The sequence below is a fragment of the Aquarana catesbeiana genome, linkage group LG03 (assembly GCF_042186555.1).
Source record: "Aquarana catesbeiana isolate 2022-GZ linkage group LG03, ASM4218655v1, whole genome shotgun sequence".
Classification (NCBI taxonomy): domain Eukaryota; kingdom Metazoa; phylum Chordata; class Amphibia; order Anura; family Ranidae; genus Aquarana; species Aquarana catesbeiana.
Window position 1 is genome coordinate 519057366 of NC_133326.1, and position 25483 is coordinate 519082848.

Here is a 25483-nt window from a genome sequence, read left to right on the forward strand (position 1 = left end):
TAATAGTATATACAGTATATCTCTTATGTCTGTTATTCTCAGAGTGGATTCAATATTTTGCTCCCTAACCATATAGTTGGTTATTTATATTTACCACTGTATAGAGATATTTAAGAATAAATTGCCTTTTTTTAAAGCTTTACATATTAACTAAATTATACGCCACACTTTTTTTTTTAAGGTTATTAACCGATTAATCGAAACAATAAATCGGCCAACTAATCGATTATGAAAATAATAGTTGCAGCCCTACTTAACACATAGAATAAATTAAAGTGAAAAACTCTTAAGGTTTTACAACTACTTTAAGTAAAATAAGGTGTAGTTTTAGTCGTTACATGCATTTCTGTTCTTGTGAAACATGGAATAACAAAATGACTAACAAATGCATTAAAACTGAAGACACAATTACAGCAGGATTCTAACATTAACCACTTAAGGACCGCCTCACGCCGATTTACGTCGGCAAGGTGGCACGGGCAGGCAGAATCACGTACATATACGTGATCTGCCTCCCGCGGGCGGGGGGGTCCTATCGGACCCCCCCCCCCCGCCGTTGCCCGAGGCGGTCCGCTTCTGACCAGCGGCGATCAGAGATGAGGGGGAGACCATCCGTTCGTGGCCCCCCCCCCCCCTCGCGATCACCGCCGGCCATTTAAATCATTCCTTTGCTGCTGTATGCTAAACAGCAGCAAAGGAAATGATGTCATCTCTCCTCGGCTCGGTATTTTCCGTTCCGGCGCCGAGGAGAGAAGACATCCGAGTGAGTGAAAACACACTACACACTCAGTAGAACATGCCAGGCATACAAAACACCCCCCTTTACCCCCCAATCACACCTCCCCCCCCCCGTCACACTGACACCAAGCAGTTTTTTTTTTTTTTTTTCTCTGATTACTGCATGGTGTCAGTTTGTGACAGTTACTGTGTTAGGGCAGTTAGGGTTAGCCCCCTTTAGGTCTAGGATACCCCCCTAAAAGTTTTAACCCCTTGATCACCCCATCGCCAGTGTCACTAAGCGATCATTTTTCTGATCGCTGTATTAGTGTCGCTGGTGACGCTAGTTAGGGACGTAAATATTTAGGTTCGCTGTCAGCGTTTTATAGCGACAGGGACCCCCCATATACTACCTAATAAAGGTTTTAACCCCTTGATTGCCCCCTAGTTAACCCTTTCACCACTGATCACTGTATAACTGTTACGGGTGACGCTGGTTAGTTCGTTTATTTTTTATAGTGTCAGGGCACCCGCCGTTTATTACCGAATAAAGGTTTAGCCCCCTGATCGCCCGGCGGTGATATGCGTCGCCCCACGGCAGCGTCAGATTAGCGCCAGTACCGCTAACACCCACGCAGCATACGCCTCCCTTAGTGGTATAGTATCTGAACGGATCAATATCTAATCAGATCTATACTAGCGTCCCCAGCAGTTTAGGGTTCCCAAAAACCCAGTGTTAGCGGGATCAGCCCAGATACCTGCTAGCATCTGCGTTTTGCCCCTCCGCCCGGCCCAGCCCAGCCCATACAAGTGCAGTATCAATCGATCACTGTCACTTACAAAACACTAAACGCATAACTGCAGCGTTCGCAGAGTCAGGCCTGATCCCTGCGATCGCTAACAGTTTTTTTGGTAGGGTTTTGGTGAACTGGCAAGCACCAGTGGCCTAGTACACCCCAGTCATAGTCAAAGCAGCACTGCAGTAACACTTGGTGACGTGGCGAGTCCCATAAGTGCAGTCCAAGCTGGTGAGGTGACAAGCACAAGTAGTGTCCCGCTGCCACCAAGAAGACGACAAACATTCGCCAATCCTAATGGGGAACCCACCACTTCTGCAGCGCCCGTACTTCCCCCATTCACATCCCCAACCAAATGCAGTCGGCTGCATGAGAGGCATTTTTATGTCCTCCCGAGTACCCCTACCCAGCAAACCCCCCCAAAAAAGATGTCGTGTCTGCAGCAAGCGCGGATATAGGCGTGACACCCGCTAATATTGTCCTTCCTGTCCTGACAATCCTGGTCTTTGCATTGGTGAATGTTTTGAACGCTACCATTCACTAGTTGAGCATTAGCGTAGGGTACAGCATTGCACAGACTAGGCACACTTTCACAGGGTCTCCCAAGATGCCATCGCATTTTGAGAGACCCGAACCTGGAACCGGTTACAGTTATAAAAGTTAGTTACAAAAAAAAAAAAAAAAAAAAAAAAAAAAAAAAAAAAAAGAGTGTAAAAAAATTATATATATATATATATATATATATATATATATATATATATATATATATATATATATATATATATATATATATATATATATATATATATATATATATATATATATATATATATATTATATATATTTGTCGTTTTATTGTTCTCTCTCTCTATTCTCTCTTTATTGTTCTGCTTTTTTACTGTATTCTATTCTGCAATGTTTTATTGTTATTATGTTTTATCATGTTTGCTTTTCAGGTATGCAATTTTTTATACTTTACCGTTTACTGTGTTTTATTGTTAACCATTTTTTTGTCTTCAGGTACGCCATCCACGACTTTGAGTGGTTATACCAGAATGATGCCTGTAGGTTTAGGTATCATCTTGGTATCATTCTTTTCAGCCAGCGGTCGGCATTCATGTAAAAGCAATCCTAGCGGCCAATTAGCCTCTAGACTGCTTTTACAAGCAGTGGGAGGGAATGCCCCCCCCCCCCCACCGTCTTCCGTGTTTTTCTCTGGCTCTCCTGTCTCAACAGGGAACCTGAGAATGCAGCTGGTGATTCAGCCAGCTGACCACAGAGCTGATCAGAGACCAGAGTGGCTCCAAACATTTCTATGGCCTAAGAAACCGGAAGCTACGAGCATTTTATGACTTAGATTTCGCCGGATGTAAACAGCGCCATTGGGAAATTGGGAAAGCATTTTATCACACCGATCTTGGTGTGGTCAGATGCTTTAAGGGCAGAGGAGAGATCTAGGGTCTAGGGTCCAATTTTTTCAAAAAAAAAAAAAAAAAAAAAAAAGAGAGGAGTACCTGTCACTACCTATTGCTATCATATGGGATATTTACATTCCCTGAGATAACAATAAAAATGATTAAAAAAAAAAAAAAAAATGAAAGGAACAGTTTAAAAAAGCACCCCTGTCCCCCCCTGCTCTCGCGCAAAGGCGAACGCAATCGTCGGTCTGGCGTCAAATGTAAACAGCAATTGCACCAAGCATGTGAGGTGTCACCGTGAACGTCAGATCGAGGGCAGTAATTTTAGCAGTAGACCTCCTCTGTAAATCTAAAGTGGTAACCTGTAAAGGCTTTTAAAAAATGTATTTAGTTTGTCGCCACTGCATGTTTGTGCGCAATTTTAAAGCATGTCATGTTTGGTATCCATGTACTCGGCCTAAGATCATCTTTTTTATTTCATCAAACATTTGGGCAATATAGCGTGTTTTAGTGCATTAAAATTTAAAAAAGTGTGTTTTTTCCCCAAAAAATGCATTTGAAAAATCGCTGCGCAAATACTGTGTGAAAAAAAAATGAAACACCCACCATTTTAATCTGTAGGGCATTTGCTTTAAAAAAAATATATAATGTTTGGGGGCTCAAAATAATTTTTTCATGTAAACAAAAAGTGTCAGAAAGGGCTTTGTCTTCAAGTGGTTAGAAGAGTGGATGATGTGTGACATAAGCTTCTAAATGTTGTGCATAAAATGCCAGGACAGTTCAAAACCCCCCCAAATGACCCAATTTTGGAAAGTAGACACCCCAAGCTATTTGCTGAGAGGCATGTCGAGTCCATGGAATATTTTATATTGTGACACAAGTTGCGGGAAAGAGACAAATTTATTTTTTTTTTTTTTTTGCACAAAGTTGTCACTAAATGATATATTGCTCAAACATGCCATGGGAATATGTGAAATTACACCCCAAAATACATTCTGTTGCTTCTCCTGAGTACGGGGATACCACATGTGTGAGACTTTTTGGGAGCCTAGCCGCGTACGGGCCCCCGAAAACCCAAGCACCGCCTTCAGGCTAAGGGCGTAAATTTTTTATTTCATTCTTCACTGCCTAGCACAGTTTCGGAGGCCATGGAATGCCCAGGTGGCACAAAACCCCCCCAAATTACCCCATTTTGGAAAGTAGACACCCCAAGCTATTTGCTGAGAGGTATAGTGAGTATTTTGCAGACCTCACTTTTTGTCACAAAGTTTTGAAAATTGAAAAAAAAAAAAAAAAAGTTTTTTCTTGTCTTTCTTCATTTTCAAAAACAAATGAGAGCTGCAAAATACTCACCATGCCTCTCAGCAAATAGCTTGGGGTGTCTACTTTCCAAAATGGGGTCATTTGGGGGGGGGGGGGTTTGTGCCATCTGGGCATTTTATGGCCTTAAACTGTGATAGGTAGTGAGGAGTGAAATCAAAAATGTACGCCCTTAGAAATCCTGAAGGCGGTGATTGTTTTCGGGGCCCCGTACGCGGCTAGGCTCCCAAAAAATCCCACACATGTGGTATCAACTTTTTGTAAATTTTTTTTTTTTTTGTCATTATTCAATCACTTGGGACAAAAAAATAAATAAATATTCAGTGGGTTCAACATGCCTCTCAGCAATTTCCTTGGGGTGTCTACTTTCCAAAATAGGGTCATTTGGGGGGGGTTTGTACTGCCCTGCCATTTTAGCACCTCAAGAAATGACATAGGCAGTCAAACTAAAAGCTGTGTAAATTCCAGAAGATGTACCCTAGTTTGTAGACGCTATAACTTTTGCGCAAACCAATATACGCTTATTGACTTTTACCAAAGACACGTGGCCAAATACATTTTGGCCTAAATGTATGACTAAAATTGAGTTTATTGGATTTTTTTTATAACAAACAGTAGAAAATATCTTTTTCAAAATTTTTGGTCTTTTTCCGTTTATAGCGCAAAAAATAAAAACGGCAGAGGTGATCAAATACCATCAAAAGAAAGCTCTATTTGTGGGAAGAAAAGGACGCAAATTTTGTTTGGGTACAGTATTGCATGACCGCGCAATTAGCAGTTAAAGCGACGCAGTGCCAAATTGGAAAAAGTCCTCTGGTCCTTAGGCAGCATAATGGTCCGGGGCTGAAGTGGTTAAGATTTACGCTGTATTTTCAGGAAATACATCAGTGCAAGTCTTATTAAAGGCAATTTCTCCTGTTCTAAAAACCCACAGCTATTTCATTATTTAGAGTCAGCCATGGGGCTCTACTCTTCAGTGTCTGAGTATTAGGAAAAAAATTCCAACAGATTATGGTTTCCAAACCAGTGTGAGTAAATGCAAAGCAGTGCTCACTGACCACAAGTGTTTACGGAATTTGCAGCTGAGCATTTTGGATCATGAACATAAAGGAAAACATCATTAACACCATTACATTATCCTTGACCAAATCCAAAGCTCAGACGTTAAGGGGGCTGTTTAAATTACAAATGTGCACCACTAAATGTCAAACTATATCTTTTATGATGGCCCTACATGGTTAGTGGGAAGGAGTCCTGCATCTACCTGGATTGTGTGTATGGGAGAACCTGCTCAGTTTTTTTTTTTTTTACATTCAGCCAGATGAAAACTGAACCATGTATCTATTAGCCAGCTTTACTTTCTCAATCAGCTCATCCCTCAGTTATTGCCTTTCTTATTACTTGCCCCTTCCTTATAATGTTATTGTAATCATCCCCCTTTAGTTTGTAAAGTGCTGAGTAAGTTGTTGGCACTATATAAATCCTGAATAAGAAGGAAAGGCATCTTTCCATAGTATGCAGACATGTCTTCACTGGAAGTAAAACTTGAAGGGAAAAAAAAAAAAAAAAAAAACAGTAAAAAACATTTAGAAAAGGAAAAAGCACCTTTGGATTAGTTGGTAGATGGTTAGTTAGGCTCCATATACACAGGCAATTGGCTCAGAAACAATTTTCTGAGGGCTGTATTTTAAAAGGAAACAATATAAAACTAATACAATATATTAAATGTTTGTTAGTACATATCTTCCAAACTTGAAGAACTAGGAGGCAAAACTTTTTTTTCCCCCTTCATTTTGGATAGAGTAAGGGAGGGTTATAACCCATCAGTTTTTTCTTCCCGTCATCTGTGTCCCATTGCAGAGCTTTCCCTTCACTTTCTGTCCTATAGCCAAACAGGAAGTGAGAGGAAATCCCTGCAAATTAAGGCAATCCCTTGAGGACCTCAGGGTCACAAGAACTAGTGTCCCCGTTGGAAGATTTCCCCTCTACTACTTTTCTGGGGACAACCCAAAATGTGGGTAATTACTTTCAATGATAATAGTAAACAGGACAAATAGGGAGGCGGAATCTCCCTAAGGGGGGTACAGAGAGCTATAGAAACTGACAGGTGTTCAAATCCATTTCTACTCTATCCAATACTACGAAAAAAAGTTTTGCCTTTAGTTATACTTTAAATCTGAAATATAGAGCTCTTGACATTCTCAATAGTCAATTATTCTGCAGATGTTAAAAGAGAACCTGTATTTTGCTCATTCTCAGTAAACTAACAGGCTTGCTGGATAATTTGTTCCTTTGCTGCTCATACTAACCTTTCATTTGCTTTGTAGCTGCCTTGTTCACCCATCCTACATGATCTGTGTAAGTTCAGGGTCTGAAGGAGCCTCCCTCCATCCTCAGTCCCCTATAAAATCTGTTAAATTCAGGGTGAAAAAAAAAAAAAAACGACAGCATTCAGGCCTGGCGATCTGCTGCTCAATGAAACAGCAATGCACTGGGGGAGGAAGGAATCATGTGCACTACCTTATACCTGGAAGTACTAGAGAGTTTACTGTTCCGACAGCTAAGCACACAGAGTAATGCCCTGTACACACGGTCGGACATTGATCGGACATTCCGACAACAAAATCCATGGATTTTTTCCGACGGATGTTGGTTCAAACTTGTCTTGCATACACACAGTCGCACAAAGTTGTCGGAAAAGCCGATCGTTCCCGAACATGGTGACGTATAACACGTACGTCGGGACTATAAACAGGGCGGCCAATAGCTTTCGTCTCTTAATTTAATTTATTCTGAGCATGCGTGGCACTTTGTCCGTCGGATTTGCGTACACACGAACGGAATTTCCGACAACGGATTTTATTGTCGGAAAATTTTCTAGTAAGCTCTCAAACTTTGTGTGTCGGAAATTCTGATGGAAAATTTGTGATGGAGCCCACACACGGTCGGAATTTCCGACAAGGTCCTATCACACATTTTCCGTCGGAAAATCCAACCGTGTGTACAGGGCATAACAGTGAAGAATGCACTTTCCAGCAGATCTATTACTTTTCCCTAGATGGGCAAAGTACAGGTTCATTTTACAGAACTAGAAGCAGGCAACCTTATCCCTGAAAGAGTACTAGATAAGTCATATAAAAATAGTACAGCACTTACAGTAGGTATTCTGCAGCTGCTTTTTTTTTGCCCAGTCCCTCCTTCATCCATTCCACCACAGTGCTGTGTGGCTGTGCAGCAGGCACCATACAAGTGGAGAAGCAAGCTATCATTAGGCAGATCATCCAAATCCTACACCACACACCCCGATGACACCAACCCAATACAGTAATCAGAAGCACAGTGGCTAGGACAAACCGCTGATTGTGGGAACGTCCTCATAAGCACCTCTACTGTTACACAAAGTGTCCACCATGTGCGGAAATGCTCTGCTGCTTCTAATTGTAAAATTATGTTAAAACCTTTTTTTACTGATTGCTTTACATAGTTAATCAGGTTGAAAAAAGACACAAGTCTATCCAGTTTAACCATAAAAAAAAAAAAATAAATAAATAAAAAAAAATATATAATATCGTACAATCCAATAGACCCTATTCTATACCCACAGTTGATCCAGAGGAAGGCAAAAAACCCCAGCAGAGCATGCTTCAATTTGCTACAGCAGGGGAAAAAATTCCTTCCTGATCCCCCAAGAGGCAATCGGATTTTCCCTGGATCAACTTTACCTATAAATGCTAGTACCCAGTTATATTATGTACATTTAGGAAAGAATCCAGGCATTTCTTAAAGCAATCTACTGAGCTGGCCAGAACCACCTCTGGCGGGAGTCTATTCCACATTTTCACAGCTCTTACTGTGAAGAAACCTTTCCGTATTTGGAGATGAAATCTCTTTTCCTCCAGTCGTAAAGAGTGCCCCCTTGTCCTCTGTGTTGACCGTAAAGTGAATAACTCAACACTAAGGTCACTATATGGACCCCTTATATATTTGAACATGTTGATCATATCCCCCCTTATTCTCCTCTTCTCAAGAGTGAATAAATTCAGTTCCTCTAATCTTTCCTCATGCCTCTTATCAGTTTGGTTGCCCTTCTCTGCACTTTCTCCAGTTCCCCGATATCCTTTTTGAGAACTGGTGCCCAAAACTGAACTGCATATTCCAGATGAGGTCTTACTAATGATTTGTAAAATTATATCTCTCTCTGGAGTCCATACCTCTCTTAATACAAGAAAGGACTTTGCTCCCTTTGGAAACCGCAGCTTGGCATTGCATGCTATTATTGAGCTTATGATCTACCAAAACCCCCAGATCCTTCTCCACTTTGTCATATTCGAATATGCCATGTTTAGATCTATAATGTATATGGATCTGAGTGCAGTAGTATTGCATGGTATGGGCCCATTCACACAGTTTGGCCAATAACATTTAGCTGTAGAACACCAGAACCCAAAACCTGCATTCCCAGTCTGATGTTGACCATATTTTACACTGTATGTATGTTGAGGTTTGTGCAAACCTTTACATACATACAGCCTACATAGAATATATGAGCTGCTGCCAGGCTAGGGGGAAATGTAAACAATGTGTAGGCAGCAGCAGTGGTGCACAGGCACAGAATGACTTCAGTCACTCAGAATGACCTGAAGGCTGAAGGCCACAGTTATTCTGCATGTGTGCGTTGCTGCTGCCTGGTGAATGACTCATTCCCAATCACTCAAGGTTAGATGTAAACATCAATCAACAGTCCATACAGCTTCCCATTTGCATCTCAACTCATACAAAGCATAAGCACGTGTATGTCTGTATAAGTGGAGTTGCAGTACGGACCACTTTTTACACAGGATCTTGCTGCACGCGAATGAGGCCTCAGATGATCAAAATTTGGGTTTGGATTAGGATCCACTTTAAAGTCACCAACCTTGATCTTCTGAAGTATTGTGTAATTCTGCTAGTATCCTACTTGATATCTTGTAAAGAGGATTTGAATGCAAAATTCACATTTGCAACCACCCTTTCTACCCCAACCAACAAGAGAAATGTGGGCAAACCGACGGAAAAAAAAAGTTACTTAAAATGGCTGGCTGAATATGGCCCTAGGAAAATTCATGTACAAAAAGCCATAAATGTTACAAGAAGCATTAAGAAGTGTGCGATTTAAAAAATAAAATAAACTTACATACTCCCTTAGGTGGATGAAGCATCAGGCCAATGCTGCAGCTTTCCCACACCACCTCTAAGACCTGAGAACTGAGTGATCAAAAACCTGACCTTACTTCAACTTCCTGTCCTGTAGACCAGTGGTTCTCAACCTCAGACCTCAAATACCCAAAACATCCCCTAGATAAAATAGCTCTTATCAATACCATGTCATTGATATTGATTTAAAGCAGCTGTTCAAAGTAAAGAAAAACCTGAAAACAAGAGGACTGAGGTTGAGAACCGCTGCTGTAGACAACAGAACACAAGAGGAAAAGCTCTACAGAGAGCGGTAAATTTCCATCAGTTATCATTGGAACAAGTGTTCTCCATCAGAGATTTCCCCTCTATTCCTATTGTAGTAATACCTCAAATTTTTAGATTTACCCTCAGGTTCACTTCTGGTGACAGTGGGCAAATCTCGCTATTGGGGGCATAACTAGCAAAAAACCTGACAGATGTTTTAACTACTCAACACTATATTTAGGGTGCAACATGAAACATGGTTGCATTCCTCAACTCCCACTTACCTGAATTGAGGGTTTTTTCTCCCTGCAGCATCCTTAGCTATGTGTTGCTCTGCCCACACAGCTGCCATCCATTTACAGGGATCTTGAATGGGAACATTGTAGAGGAACTCGTAGAATGTGCCAGAACAAGTGCGGTAACATCACTGCACAGCTGCTGGCCTGTCAACTGCCTGACACCCCCCCCCCCCCCCCCAATGTACACCTAGAAGGGGGCGATAAATGTGTGAAGCCAGGCGAATACCCCTTAATACACCTGCTGAAGCATCATGTATGTAAGCTTGCACACTCTTCTGGTCAAGACTCCTACATAAACTCAATTGTGGCTGGTTCTCTTTGAAAATTCCACCAGACATAGAAGTTTCTTTGTTGGGTGCAAATTGGTGTACTGAAATACACACAGAGTTAGGGCAGATACAAATGTGTAGATATGGTTTAAAGCGGAGCTCCACCCAAAAGGGGAAGCTCTGCTTATCTGCCTCCTCTGCTGCCACATTTGGCACCTTTTTGGGGGAGAAACGGGTACCTGGTTTTGACAGAAGTTTGGCCCCCCTCCTCCTCCCCCTGCAGCCAGCCCAGAGAGCTAAGCGCACTTTGTGCATGTGCAGTAGGGAACTGGGTGTGAAGCCGCAAGGCTTCACTCCTGGTTTCCCTTAGTGGAGATGACGGCAGTAGCACCTGATTGAAAAGTCGGCTCGGATGAAGACACTGCTGGGATTCCTGGACAGGTAAGTGTCCTTATATTAAAAGTCAGCAGCTACACTATTTGTAGCTGCTAACTTAATTTTTTCTGCAGGAGCCTGGAGCTGCTCATTATTAAAGCTACTCCTACTCACACACCCTGCACTAGTTACAAAGTACTCCTTCTAACTTTCCAAGCAATAAGAGCAAATCGACAAAATCACAGCAGCACCTGTGTAAAAAGGCACGATTGCCCCTTAGCGGGTTTCATTTTAAAGAGAACCAAATATGTGCTGAAGTTGTAATGTAATTGGCTTCACAGCACCGCACTGTGGCGGCCTGTATGCTGAACTGCAGGGCTCTGGCCTAAATGAGCAGAAGATGCTTCTCTCTTGAAACACTGGAGATTCAGCCATTCCCTTCACAGTACAATTGCTGAATCTCATTTTTTTATCTTAATGCACAGAATGCATTAAGATAAAAAAAAACTTCTGCCTTTACAACTCCTTTAAACAGAGCTTGTCACCCTCAGGATATAGAGAAAAGATCTGAATATTTAACTATTTCTTGCCAGCAGCAAATTGGAGCAGAACAAGCATATCTGTCCAGCTTTAGGCCTCATTCGCATGGCTGTAAAAAAAAAAAAAAAAAAAAAACCCAAAACAGTTTCAACTGTTTTACAGGCCAAGTTCACCTTTTACACATACAGATAAATAAATGCACAATTTTTGCATGTAAAGAAATGTGTATTTATTATTTTTTTCCCCTGGAGGCCTGTAAGGCAATGCAACTGCGATCAGACTATTAGCAGTACACTGTCTGCCTGTACCTCCGATGTGGACAGTTACTGAATGGCATGAATACTCAATGAACTACAAGCCGTCAGCTGCGGAGGATGACAGTACTTGTAGTTCATTCAATCGAGAAACTGATTGAATGGCGTGGCCATGTGCACAGAGCCACGCACAGCAGCGCTGTTTTTTAATTAGGAGGGGAAAATGGGGGCTTAAAAGGCTGTAGGAGCTGAACAGGTTACATACTCCACCCTAAATACAGGGTGGAACATGTTCCAAAAGTGAACTTATCCTTTAATTTACAGATCTAAAAGCAGCTCCATTATTTTCAATGTAGACATTCACACAGGTGCGTAAAACATGCACTGCATTTAGATCTGTAACCAAAAATCTACATCTGAGGACATGCGCATACATGTAAAGCGCTGACAAAAACAGAACAATTTTATTAATTAAAAAATTGCAATCTTAGGGGTTCACCGATTATTTTTTTGGTGCCGAAACCGAAAATGAAAAATACACTAGGCCGAAAACCGACAATGACCGATACTGAAAATGACCATTTTTAAAAAATATTTTTATACAGGAGATGGTCAGACTGCAGACGTGGTACAGGAGATGGTCAGAGACAGCAGACGTGGTACAGGAGATCAATGCAGCCTCATCAGGTTCCATTAAATGCCGCCTACCAGTGCCCATCATGCAACCTGCCCTAGTATGTCAGACAGGATCAGGATAGGGCAGTGTTAGCAAGGCAAAGCCAAGAACAGTGCTCTATCTATGGAGGAAAGCTGTCAGCACACCGCATTAAGGAGCAGCTTGTCGGTATGATCAGCGGGAGGAGCATTATCAGTGTGCAGCACCGCGTGGGTTAAGTGTGCAGGACTTGTTGTTTGACATGCCGCCCAATTTTCGGCGTGATTTCCTTTTCGTCATTTTGCTGAAAAGGCCATTTTCGGCCGATATGTTTCGGCGGCCGAAATTTTGGTGCATCCCTACTTTTTACTAATCATTACACGGGAACTTTTGTTCCTTGCTTTAATAATCAGTAAAATTTTTTACAGCCATGTGAATGAGGCATTAAAGCAGAACCAGCATATGCTAGGTCTAGTAAACTCATACAGTTATGACAGATGGTTATACAATCTGACTGTACAAATGTCCTTTAAACCTACCAACAATTATGAGGTGTAAGGGTCCATGCAATTGGCTACAAGAAGGGAGGTTTGCCCTTCCATCACAGTTTTGATAAATGCTGAAGCTTATTTCCCTTGCAGGGAGGCTCTCCAGGGTTAATGCGATAGTGAAGGGTACATTTTTTTTAATTAAAATAAAAAAGATATTATACTTACCTGCTCTGTAGAACAATATTGCACAGAGCAGTCTCTTACCTCCTCTTTTTCAGCCCACCCACCAATGCCATCTGCTCCTCCTTCCAGTGCCCCCTCAGCAAGCCTGGTGCTAAGTGGGTACCTATGGGAGCGACCGCCTGAGATGTGCTGTGCACGTCTATAGACATACACAGCACCAGTAAGCCATGCCCCTGCTCCCTCCTTGCAGGAGTTTAACTGGCAGCAACATGAGTCTATGGCTCCCGCTGTTATTAGTGTTCCCTGTAAAAGCACAAAGCGAGAAGAGTGATATGCAGCTGGAACAACGCTGGATCTGTGACTTCGTCGTCGGGTAATTGTTTAGGGATGGGGGTAGGTAGAGGGGAGTTTTTCTACCCCAATGCAGATAATACATTAGGCCTCATGCACACAGGGCATTTGCTCACCTCTCCTAGATGCCTTTCCTTCTGGCAGCGGAATTTTGGCAGAAAAAGAAAAAAAAAAAACCCCACAAATGACGCTCGTAAATGAGCCTGGATGCGTTTAGGTGTGGCAAGCGTTTGAACATTAATTCATTTCAGTGACCAGAATAATTTATTACTGCTGCTAAACTGAATTAACGCTCAAATGCTTGACAAGCCTAGCGTTTACACACATCAAGCATTTTTTCCTACCGCGAAACACCTAAGTGTGCATGAATACATAGGTTAAAATTCAGGGGTGTTTAGAGCCAGAAGAAAGAACTAAGTGGTTCTAAACGCAAAATGATTTAAGTATTCCTTTATGCCTGGGGTATCAGTAAAAAGGACTAATTTACCTGATCCCTTGCTACAACAGCTCCCTGCTCAACAGACTGTATGATCACTCTTAGTGTAGAACTAAAAGGCAAAAACTTTTTATTTCAGTTTTGATAGAGCAGGGGAGGGTTATAACCCGTCATGTTTTTTTTTTTCCCCCATCTGTGTGCCATTGCGGAAATTTCCCTTCACTTCCTGTCCCATAACCAAAACAGGAATGGAGAGAAAATCCCTGCAAATTAAGGGGAATTCCTTGGGGACCCCAGGTCACCAGAACTAGTGTCCCCATTGGAAGATTTTTCCCTTTGTTACTTTTCTGTGGACAACCCAAAATGTGGGCTTTTCTTTTACTTTCAATGATAATGGTAAACAGGACAAATAGAGAGGGTTAATCTCCCTAATGGGGATACAGACAGCAATAAAACCTGAAAGGTGTTCTAATCCATCTAAATTCTGTCCAAAACTTAAAATAAAAAAAAATAAAGTATAATGAAAGGCAAAACTTTTAAGTACAAGAGATAAGTGGTGCACAGAGGTAGTCTGCAAACTTAGGAAGGCCATACATTATACAATTTTCTTTCCTTCAACCATGGGTTGAAGGAAAGAACATTGATCCATTTCCCACCCCCCACCCTCCCAATCAAACACAATCAGGGCCCATTAACACTTGGAACTGCATGTGAATTGCACAGGACCAGTGTGCGGGTGCGATTTCAACCCCATTCATTTTGAATGGGCTGAAATGACACCACACCAAAAGTAGTGCATGCATTACTTTTGTACCATGCAATCTGGTGCGGGCAAAAGCATTGCATTTAGGGTGCCGTTAACTTTGCACTGACCCCCTTCGCAAGGGCAGTGCATGTCGAATGCAGTGTGGGAAGCCGCACAGTAACGCTGCTTTCCCGCACTGCATTCTAGTGTGAACGGGCTTTTAGAGTTGATGGGGGAATCCCTCTTGCAGAGCAACTGTATTCAGACATAGGCAGGTTTCCCAGCTGTCAGAATACAATAATCACTGCTTGCAGCTGTAGCTGCCGGCAGTGAACAAAAAAAAAAAAAAAAAAAAAAAAAAAAAAAAAACACACCTGACAGGCTGGTTGCACCGAAATCAATCCATAGATTGACTTTAGTACAACTAGTGTGCCCATACATGGATTGAAAGGAACTGACCCGCTTAAGTTTGCACTAGCAGCAGCCCGTGGATATGTGGCACCACCTCACTGCATGCATTGTACATGGCTGTTGCAGAGTGACCAAATTCACTTGAATGGGTCATGGTCAGCGGCAGCACTGCCCTTGAATGCAAGAGGGGGACATTGTGTACTACCCCATCTGTTTGCAGTTGACTGCCTCACATTGTGCTGAAAAAAAAAAAAAAAAAAAAAAAGGGTACAGCCTGCTGTACTTTTTTCAACACACACACCCCATAGCAAGGCAGTGGTGTGACCCAGGCACATAGGAGACTGGTCTTGCAGGGGAACTGCGCTGGAATAGCTGGCCAATGCAGTCCCACCATACCAGGTGTGAATTAGCCTTTAAATGTGTATTATTAGTCACACAAACTAATTTTTTAATAGGTAACCTCACCCTTGTTACAAACATAGTGACTTTATTTGCCAGGTCTGTACACATATTTGCAGAATCATTCCCTGCAAATAATGAACACTAATTTTGCTAAATAAACCTTTAGTAAAACTTCCGTACACTTCACTGACAGTTTTTGGACAGCAAGCAGGCCCTGGACGTTTTAGATAGGGATAATATATAAAAAAATTTTACTACATTAATACACACACCCCTCGGGCATTGTACAGTGTTGTAGGCCACAGCAGCAAAAGGTAAAGGATAAGTCCTGATCATTTTTAAAGCGGACTTACAGTCTAGAATTACACACTTGTGCCCACTGCAACCCATTCCTCGCTGCTGCTCGAAAAATATTTTTCAGTTTACATTTTTTTTTTCTCTTCTAAATTTCAGCCCATCGCCTTCACCGCCATTCTCATCTAGGTGAGAACGACATGTCCCTGTGCCAAGTTTCCTGGGATATTCTAGTCATATTTCAAGAGGCACATAGAGTAGCCAGAACTGCGCATGTCATTGGGTGCCATCTGCCTGAACCTGGAAAAAAAAAAAAAAAAAAAAAGACTGACAGCTCCCAATGACCAGAGAGCCAAAACACAGAAGGAGACCCGGGTCACCTGAACAGAAAATTGCAGTGGGACTATGCTGGATTTGCTGGACAGGTGAGTATGTGACTTGAGGACAATGGTGCACAAAAAAAAAAAAAAAAAAAAACACAACAGAGGGAGGGTGGGAGAATGAAGTTCCTCTTCAAATTGCCCAAATATAAGTATATATTTTTTGTTAAACCTAAAAGCAAGCTTCCAGATACCTTTCATACCTTTTAGACAGATCCATTAGAACCCCTGAGAAGATTCTGTCTCCATGGCGGAAGGAAACCACCAACGCATCCTGAATGATGTGATCAAGCGTAACCTGAACTTCTGAACCAGGTGAGAGATCAGCAATGCCACCAACTGCAACAGTTTGCTCTGGTACAGCGAGAGGACTTTTGCATTGATCACGATTGTCCGAACATGCCTCCACGACAGGATCAACGGGGGAAAGCTTGGACTCCTCCAGACACCATTCACTACAGTCATTTAACTGTGCAGCATCAGAAGCAATCCTAGATACCTGCTGGTGGTCTAATTCTGGGTTGCAATCTATTTTATCTATAGATTTAAGTTCTTGGTTAGTGTTCCTAGAAAGCAGGTCACATTCAACATCACCAACAATGGACCTTTTTTCTGTGCATTTCAAATTAGGTTCTATACTAGGCTCAGTATCAAAATGAATGCAGTTAGAGTCCAGTTCATTTTCCAAAGATTTTAGTTGTGTGGTGACTGCACTGTCTGCTTGTGTCTCTGTTTCCACAAGAGCCACTTTACTGGACATCTGAATGTTCCCGGGTTCCAAAACAGACTTTACTTTGGAGACCACATGCAGGGAGGTCTCCTCTGATTTTAATTCTGTTCTATGGGATACTATATGAAAACCACTACTTAAGTCCTCTTTATTTGGCCCTTCCTCCAATGTCTTTAGGACTGGTTGTAAGAAAAGCTTTACTTCCACCCCAAGTTCAGTACATTGTTCAGTTACAGGATGCACTCCTTGGTTAATTTCAGCAACACCTAAAGCAAGTACTTTTTCCTCTACAGAAACGGTGCTTAGTTCATGCTGTATTTTCTTATGTAATGGTTCAGGCACACACTCCATCTTGGCCTCAAAAATATCAAGGCCTGCATTACATACTGTCTCTACAGTCTTGGCAACTGCTTTGCTATCTCTAATTTCAGGAACAGAGTCTGACAAATGAGTTACTGATCCTGGGACAACGCATTCTATGGAGGGATTTTCCAGCAAATGCAATACCATTTCAGGCTCGGAGCTGACCACAGTGGAAAAAGGCTCAGAATCGTGAAGTGGTAACTCGGAGATGGGTTCCTGTATCTCGTGAGAGTCCTCTATAAGTGACACAACCTCAGGAACAGATGTGTGCATCACTTCCATGGCAGGCTCTTGAACCTGACATACAACCTTGTAAGCTGGCTCATGTTCAAGAACAAACTCCATAGGTCCGGACTCCACCTGCAATACCACCTCCGATATTGGTCCCTGCGTGTCCATAGCCTCTACGGAGGAAACTACCAGTCCTTCTAACACTGACTCGGAAGCTGGATCCAAGACTGACTTCATAGGGGCAGAATCCTCTATACGCTGTACCTCCAGTGGTGATCTCTCCTGTGCATCCTTGACTTCAAGTCCAGATTCTTGAAGAAAATTTTCCAGCATGGATGGCTGCTGGAATTTTGAATCTACCCCTCGCTTTATTTGGGCATCTGCAAACACCAGGTCCGATGGGGTGAGGGGTTGAGGCAATGTAGAAGAACTTGGTTCCTCTAGATGAGGGGTAGGGAAAGATGTATTTCTTGGTTCCTCTAGATCAGGTGTAGAAGCTGTAGACCCTGGTTCCGCTAGATCAGGTGTAGGAGAAGCTGTAGACCTTGGTTCCGCTAGATCAGGTGTAGGAGAAGCTGTAGACCTTGATTCCGCTAGATCAGGTGTAGGAGAAGCTGTAGACCTTGATTCCGCTAGATCAGGTGTAGGAGAGGCTGTAGACCTTGATTCCGCTAGATCAGGTGTAGGAGAGGCTGTAGACCTTGATTCCGCTAGATCAGGTGTAGCATAAGCTGTAGACCTTATTTCTTTTAGATCAGGGGTAGGAGAGGCTGTAGATCTTGGTTCCGCTAGATCAGGGGCAGGAGAGGCTGTAGATCTTGGTTCCGCTAGACCAGGGGTAGGAGAAGCTGTAGATCTTGGTTCCGCTAGACCAGGGGTAGGAGAGGCTGTAGATCTTGGTTCCGCTAGATCAGGGGTAGGAGAGGCTGTAGATCCTGGTTCCGCTAGATCAGGGGTAGGAGAGGCTGTAGATCTTCGTTCCGCTAGATCAGGGGTAGGAGAGGCTGTAGATCCTGGTTCCCCTAGATCAGGGGTAGGAGAGGCTGTAGATCTTGGTTCCCCTAGATCAGGGGTAGGAGAGGCTGTAGATCTTGAATCCGCTAGATCAGGGGTAGGAGAGGCTGTAGACCTTGGTTCCACTAGCTCAGGGGTAGGAAAGGCTGTAGACCTTGGTTCCACTAGCTCAGGGGTAGGAAAGGCTGTAGACCTTGGTTCCACTAGCTCAGGGGTAGGAAAGGCTGTAGACCTTGGTTCCACTAGCTCAGGGGTAGGAAAGGCTGTAGACCTTGGTTCCACTAGCTCAGGGGTAGGAAAGGCTGTAGACCTTGGTTCCGCTAGCTCAGGGGTAGGAAAGGCTGTAGACCTTGGTTCCGCTAGCTCAGGGGTAGGAAAGGCTGTAGACCTTGGTTCCGCTAGCTCAGGGGTAGGAAAGGCTGTAGACCTTGGTTCCGCTAGCTCAGGGGTAGGAAAGGCTGTAGACCTTGGTTCCGCTAGCTCAGGGGTAGGAAAGGCTGTAAACCTTGGTTCTGCTAGCTCAGGGGTAGGAAAGGCTGTAGACCTTGGTTCTGCTAGATCAGGGGTAGGAGAGGCTGTGGATCTTGGTTCTGCTAGATCAGGGACAGGAGAGTCTGTAGATTTTGGTTCTGCTGGATCAAGGGCAGGAGAAGCTGTAGATCTTGGTTCTGCTAGATCAGGGGTAGGAGAGGCTATAGATATTGGTTCTTTTAGATCAAGGGTAGAAGAGGCTGTAGATCTTGCTTCCATTAGATCAGGGGTAGAAGAGGCTGTAGATCTTGCTTCTTTTAGATCAGGAATAGGTGATAACATAAATATTGGTTCCTCTAGGTCAGGGGTAGGAGAGGATGAAGTTCTCTGTTCCTCTAGAAATGTGGTAGGATGCAATGCAGGTCTTGGTTCCTCAAGATCAGGGGTAGATGGAGCAGATCTCGGTTCCTCAAGATTAAGGGTAGGAGACGACATAGGTCTTGGTTCCTCAAGGTTAAGGGTAGGGGACAACATAGATCCAGGGGTGGGAGAAGATGCAGATCTTGGTTCCTCTAGCACAGGGGTGGGGAACAATGCACATCTCAGCTCCTCTAGAACTGGGGTAGGCTGCGATGGCGAAGGCCTCAGGCTTCTTTGCTCTGGAGGGTTCCCTCCCTCCAGTAAGACTGTCTCACCATCTGCTTCCACGTACACCTCCGGGAAGGATGGGTTGTTGGCGGGTTGGCCACTGAAACCTGGTGCAGAAGGGCATCCCTCATCCATTGGCTCTTCCATCATGGGTTGGAGAGGTGACAATGTAGATCTCGTCTCCTCTAGTTCTGAGGGAACCAGCAAGGGTGAAGATGTGAGTTCCTCTATAGAGGGATGCACCACCTCAGCAGAGGTCATCTCCCCACCAGCTTCCAAGAAGGCAGGGTCTACAGATGTTGGAGCTCCATGACAGGGGGCTGAGGGCCAGTCCTTCCCCAATTGCATAGGTTCCTCTTGCTCCTGAGTGGAGAGGAGGGCAGACTCCCCCATTCTGCAGTCTCCAGTGTCCATCTCTGAGGGCTCCACAGCAGCCAGGCCGCCCAGATCTGGTGGCCATGGTGAGGCTCCCTCTGCCCGGTCAGGCCCAGCCTCCGCCTCCCCAGGCTGCCGCAGCCCCTCTCCGCCGTGTCCGGTCTCGCTCCCCTCAAACGGACAGGGCTCATTCTCAGGACCGAGCTTCTCCGGGACACCGCCGAGCTCCGACGACCTCTCCTCGCCAGGAATCGGCTCGCTGTCCGGCTCGGCTTCACCTCCTCCCTCCCCCGAGCCAGGCGTACCAGCCGCGGCCGCCATTTTCTCGTTCGCGTATCGATCCTCGGCCTCCTCGTCCTGGGAGACTGCCATAGCGCACGCCCTCGACAAATCGACAGCCGTCTCCGATTAGACCCAGCCGACGTCTGTCAAAAGCCAGTCGGCTCTTCATTGGCTGAAGAGCGCCACGCCCGCCCCCAATTGCCTTTCCCAAGGTAAAAAGAAAGCTGGTATCTGATTGGGTGTCGGCGGAGTCAGTCTTAGGCGAGAACGGGTGTCACTTAAAAACAATCTGTAAGGCTATTGGTCGGATGAGAAGTCAATCAAGCGCATTCTCTTTTGGTCTTGTTGCTAGGCAACAAGTCAGCCACTGCCAGCGGTAATGCAGCAGATGGAAGTAGCGTGGCCTTGGTGTTTTTATAAGGCAATGTCAGATCATTAATAAAAATAATACGTGGCTAGTAACACTTCAGGTTTATGTTCTGTTTGGAAATGTTCACATATATAAAGACAACTTACAATTTTGCAATGTAAACCAATAAAGTGTATCTTAACCCCTAAACAAAAATATACTGTATTGCAGATTATTAGTCTTTAGATGTGGTGGCTGCATTAGTTTTATTTTTTTCCTTTATTACGACCTGTACATTCTGCAAACACACTTAATTTCAGGGACGATCCTCGGGTCATAGATGCCTGGGTGCAGAAATATTTCTGGTGCCCCCCACATGGGCGTGGCCATCTTACTAACCTCTCCCCTTTACAAATGTTTCTATGTAAGTAGTGAGTGTACGGCTTGTATAACAGTGTAAATTTGCTGTCCCCCCAAAATAACTCATCACACAGCCATTAATGTCTAAACTGGCAACAAAAGTGAGTATACTCCTAAGTGAAAATGTCCAAATTGGGTCCAATTAGCCATTTTCCCTCCCCGGTGTCATGTGACTCGTTAGTGTTACAAGGTCTCAGGTGTGAATGGGGAGCAGGTGTGTTAAATTTGGTGTTATCGCTCTCACTCTCTCATACTGGTCATTGGAAGTTCAACATGGCATCTCATGGCAAAGAACTCTCTGAAGATCTGAAAAAAAGAATTGTTGCTCTACATAAAGATGGCCTAGGCTATAAGAAGATTGCCAAGATCCTGAAACTGATCTACAGCACAGTGGCCAAGACCATTCAGCGGTTTAACAGGACAGGTTCCACTCAGAACAGTCCTCGCCATGGTCGATCAAAGAAGTTGAGTGCACGTGCTCAGCGTCATATCCAGAGGTTGTCTTTGGGAAATAGACTTATGAGTGCTGCCAGCATTGCTGCAGAGGTTGAAGGGGTGGGGGTCAGCCTGTCAGTGCTCAGACCATACGCTGCACACTGCATCAAATTGGTGTGCATGGCTGTCGTCCCAGAAGGAAGCCTCTACTAAAGATGATGCACAAGAAAGCCTGCAAACAATTTGCTGAAAACAAGCAGACTAAGGACATGGATTACTGGAACCATGTCTTGTGGTCTGATGAGACCAAGATAAACTTATTTGGTTCAGATGGTGTCAAGCGTGTGTGTCGGCAACCAGGTGAGGAGTACAAAGACAAGTGTGTCTTGCCTACAGTCAAACATGGTGGTGGGAGTGTCATGGTCTGGGGCTGCATGAGTGCTGCCGGTGTTATGACGAGAAAGGTCCCCCATCGGATAGTGTCCACCCTGTACTGCGCTTGCACAGTACGGAGGACAAAGGAGATGCCAAAATTCTCTGAACATGAACAGCTGTTCATGAGCTCTACACGGCGCCTGCGCAATTAATAGTAAATTCTGTCACACGCTTCCAATGCTCGTGGGGGTGGATTTCTCAAATAGGCGGATCTTTGCGGGACGTGTTTACACAACTAGTTAAGATAAAAGCATAATAACAATTAAATCAGTAAATCATTAAATCAGTAAAGTATTGAAATTGCTTGTGTTATGTATGTGACATTAAACTACCCTCCCTTATCAGCTCTGGCCATCATTGTAAAACTCCTTCAGTTGTGTAATCAGCTCTGCCCATTCTGTAGGCACACCGCCCCTTGCAGAGTTGTACGAGCATCGGGATCGCGCTGGAGCGTATGACAGAATGTACTATTAATTGTGCAGGCGCAGTGTAGAGCTCATGAACAGCTGTTCATGTTCGGAGACTTTCGGCATCTCCTTTGTCCTCCGTACTGCGCAAGCGGTATAGGGCAGACACTATCTGAAGGGGGACATTTCTTGACAGGACACCGGCACTTGGGAGCTACAGTTCATTGAGGGAACCATTAATGCCAACATGTACTGGGACATATTGAGCATCTGTGGGGCGTCCTCAAACGGAAGGTGGAGGAGCCCAAGGTCTCTAACATCCACCGGCTCCGTGATGTCGTCATGGAGGAGTGGAAGAGGGCTCCAGTGGCAACCTGTGAAGCTCTGGTGAACTCCATGCCCAAGAGGGTTAGGGCAGTGCTGGAAAATAATGGTGGCCACACAAAATATTGACACTTGGGACCCAATTTGGCCATTTTTTTTTTAGGAGTGTACTCACTTTTGTTGCCAGCGGTTTAGACATTAATGGCTGTGTGTTGAGTTATGAGGGGGGGCAGCAGATTTACAAGCCATACACTCACTAGTTTACATTGTAGCAAAATGTAATTTCTTCAGTGTTGTCACATGAAAAGATATAGTAAAATATTTACAAAAATGTGAGGGGTGTACTTACTTTTGTGAGATACTGTAGCTTATTGGGACTTGTTGTCTTCCACTAGTTGGGGATAAGGGTGGGTGACACATCCTCAGCTCTGAGGGGTTCATGCTGGGACTTGAAGTCCTTCAGTTTTGGGATGGGCACATTTCCCAAAAGTGACAGACTACAAGTCCCAGCATGAACCTCCCAGAGCTGAGGATGTGACACCCCCCACCCCAACTAGTGGAGGACAAAAGTCCCAACATGAGCCCCTGAGATTTAAGAATGTGATCCCCCCAAAAGTAAATGACTGCAAGTTCCAGCATGAACCCCTCAGAGCTGAGGACGTGACCCCCCCCCACCAACTAGTGGAGGACAAGTCCCAACATGAGCCCCTAAGATTTAAGAAGGTGATCCCCCAAAAGTGAAGGACTACAAGTCTCAGCATGAACCCCTGAGATGTGACCCCTTAGATCTCACATGTTCATGCTGTGACCTGTAGGCTTTCACTAGTTGGGGGGGTCACACTCAGGGATTCACAGCATGAATCCCTGAGATCCATCCTTGTGACCTCGTCCTCCCATTCCTTTACGGGTGTCATCTGCTGCCAGCCCCAGCCTGCCCAGCAAACACAATAAAGAGACTGCTGCTCACTGCTAGTGCCTCCCCTTCCAGGCCCACATCTGCAGGAGCTTCAAATCTGTTTATTTGATTCACCTACTTACTGGTCTGGTTACTGGGGACAGCAGACTCCCGCCTGCCTTGATACAGTACAGCCCCACTGTCTTCTGGTTGCCCCATCTTCCTGTTAAATATGGCGGGCTGCGGAAGGGGGGGCAGCTTACAGTAGAGCTCTAATGCTGAGAGGCGGTGGGGGTGGGGGGGAACAATTGTCCTAGCTGCAGAAGCTCAGATTGGACCGTCTCAGACGGCTGGATCTCGGGCATCTCCAGAACTGAGCATGTGCAGATTTGAGCCGAACCAGTCACAGAGCGGTTGGGAACACTGCTCAGCTCACGGCGCCTGTGAACGGTTCACCCTGTGCACCCGGCCAGGATAGGGCCTGCTTCATTTCCTAGGATGACAACACTCACCCTACTGTATGAGGAAAACAGAACTCCGCCCTCTCCTCTTCTCCATAACACAGAGGGACATGGTTCTGTAGTCCTCAGAGATACCTTAGAACAGTGATGGCGAACCTTGGCACCCCAGATGTTTTGGAACTACATTTCCCATGATGCTCATGCACTCTGCAGTGTAGTTGAGTACTATGGGAAATGTAGTTCCAAAACATCTGGGGTGCCAAGGTTTACCATCACTTTGTGGCACCCTGGTTAAAAAAAACACTGGCCTAACAAGTGTAATGTGCGAAATATGTGCTGCTTTTACTTACAGAGCTGGCTACTTTTTCTTTGCTTTGCACGGAGAAGAAACAGGCAGATCGCTGCTCTGTGTACAGAGTTCTGAGTGTTTCTAAATACACGACTCTGTTCTGTGATTGGCTACAGCCGATCAGCAGGTCCACGGTCAAAATCATTGACCCAGACCTGCTGACAAAATTGTATTTTAGCCAATGACAGCATGGGTCAGCAGGGAGCATAAAAGAAACTGGAAGACGTACATGTACGTGTGCCGCCATATGGATACGCTGTTCCCTTTAAGAGCCACCGGAGGCGCGCGTCCACTGCATGGCGGGGGACCTGATGCGCGTGGCTGGCAGGCGCGATCGCCGCTGGCCACCCGCGATCACGGGCACGAGAGCCAGAAAGGGGATTTGTGTGTATAAACACACAAATCCCTGTTCTGTCAGCGGAGAGGAGACAGATCGTTTGTTCTTATTAAGTGGGAACAGCGATATGTCTCCTCCCCCAGTCAGTCTCATCCCCCCACAGTAAGAAACACTAACTAGGGAACACATTTAACCCCTTTAACGCGCCCTAGTGTTAACTCCTTCCCTACCAGTGACATTTACACAGTAATCAGTGCATTTTTATAGCAGTAATCGCTGTATAAATGTCAATGGTCCCAAAAATGTGTCAAAAGTGTCCGATCTGTCCGCTGTAATGTCGCAGTACCACAAAAAAATCGCACCTTCCGAATCTATATGAATTAGATATAGGATACCACTATTTAGAATAATAAATGCTGTTATCTAACATCCACTCTCAGTCTTTTGCAGATTACTATCTTTGGTGGGAATACCCTTAACCCATTGAGGGATCCAGGCGGATGAGTCTATTTTAAGCACTCACCAACTTCCAGTGAATGGTGTCTTATCTTATGTGCGTTCTCTGATGGTGCTAATTCTTTTTGCATCATTTTCTGACTATGGCCACACATTTTTCTTTCTTTTTTTTGCATTATCATTATATGCACCTTGGTCATGTTAAGATTGGCTGTCTCTCATTAGGCATCGCTGTGCTGAACCACACAATGTATGTTCCAGCACGGCATCCGTCTCTTCCTTCTTTTACTCCTAACTGACGTTGCGGATATGTTCCGACAACGTCAGAGGGAGTGATTACGAGCACATACTGATGGCGCCCTCCCCTCATATGGGGAATGACGTAAGACATACACCAGCGGCGATCTTCTCCGTACACTGCTCTTTGCGGCTATGCGCATGCGTCGGCGTCGGTGGCCGGCATATTTAAATGGGAATTTAGCCATTTATTTCTAGGCACTCCTTCAGTGATTACACACTGCACGCCGGATCGCCAGACCTATAGGTATGTTTTCTACACTGGGGGTCATCCTTGAGATCTTTTTTCTTCACTAATGCCCTCTGTTTATGGGACTTAATGCATACTCTTAAGTCCTATCTGAGGTAACGCTGGGACATTCCGTCCTGGGCTATTCAGCCTAAACAGTATTAACTGCAAACAGCTGCTACACCCCACCTAACTGAAT

At 44.4% G+C, this 25483-nt stretch overlaps 1 protein-coding gene across 4 annotated transcripts in view; it reads right to left on the bottom strand.

The window, feature by feature from the left end:
* Positions 1-20018, bottom strand: part of PWWP2A (PWWP domain containing 2A) — a 77003-nt gene extending 56985 nt beyond the window's left edge. For 3 of the 4 annotated variants that reach the window (XM_073621192.1, XM_073621191.1, XM_073621190.1), the window contains exon 1: positions 15980-20018. In XM_073621192.1, the coding sequence (XP_073477293.1) occupies positions 15980-19980 (4001 nt within the window). In that variant the 5' untranslated portion in view covers positions 19981-20018. Of the gene's footprint in view, positions 1-6561; positions 6664-15979 lie in introns of those variants that run through there. The other variant, XM_073621193.1, reaches the window with a different exon arrangement.
* Positions 20019-25483: the final 5465 nt, after the last annotated feature.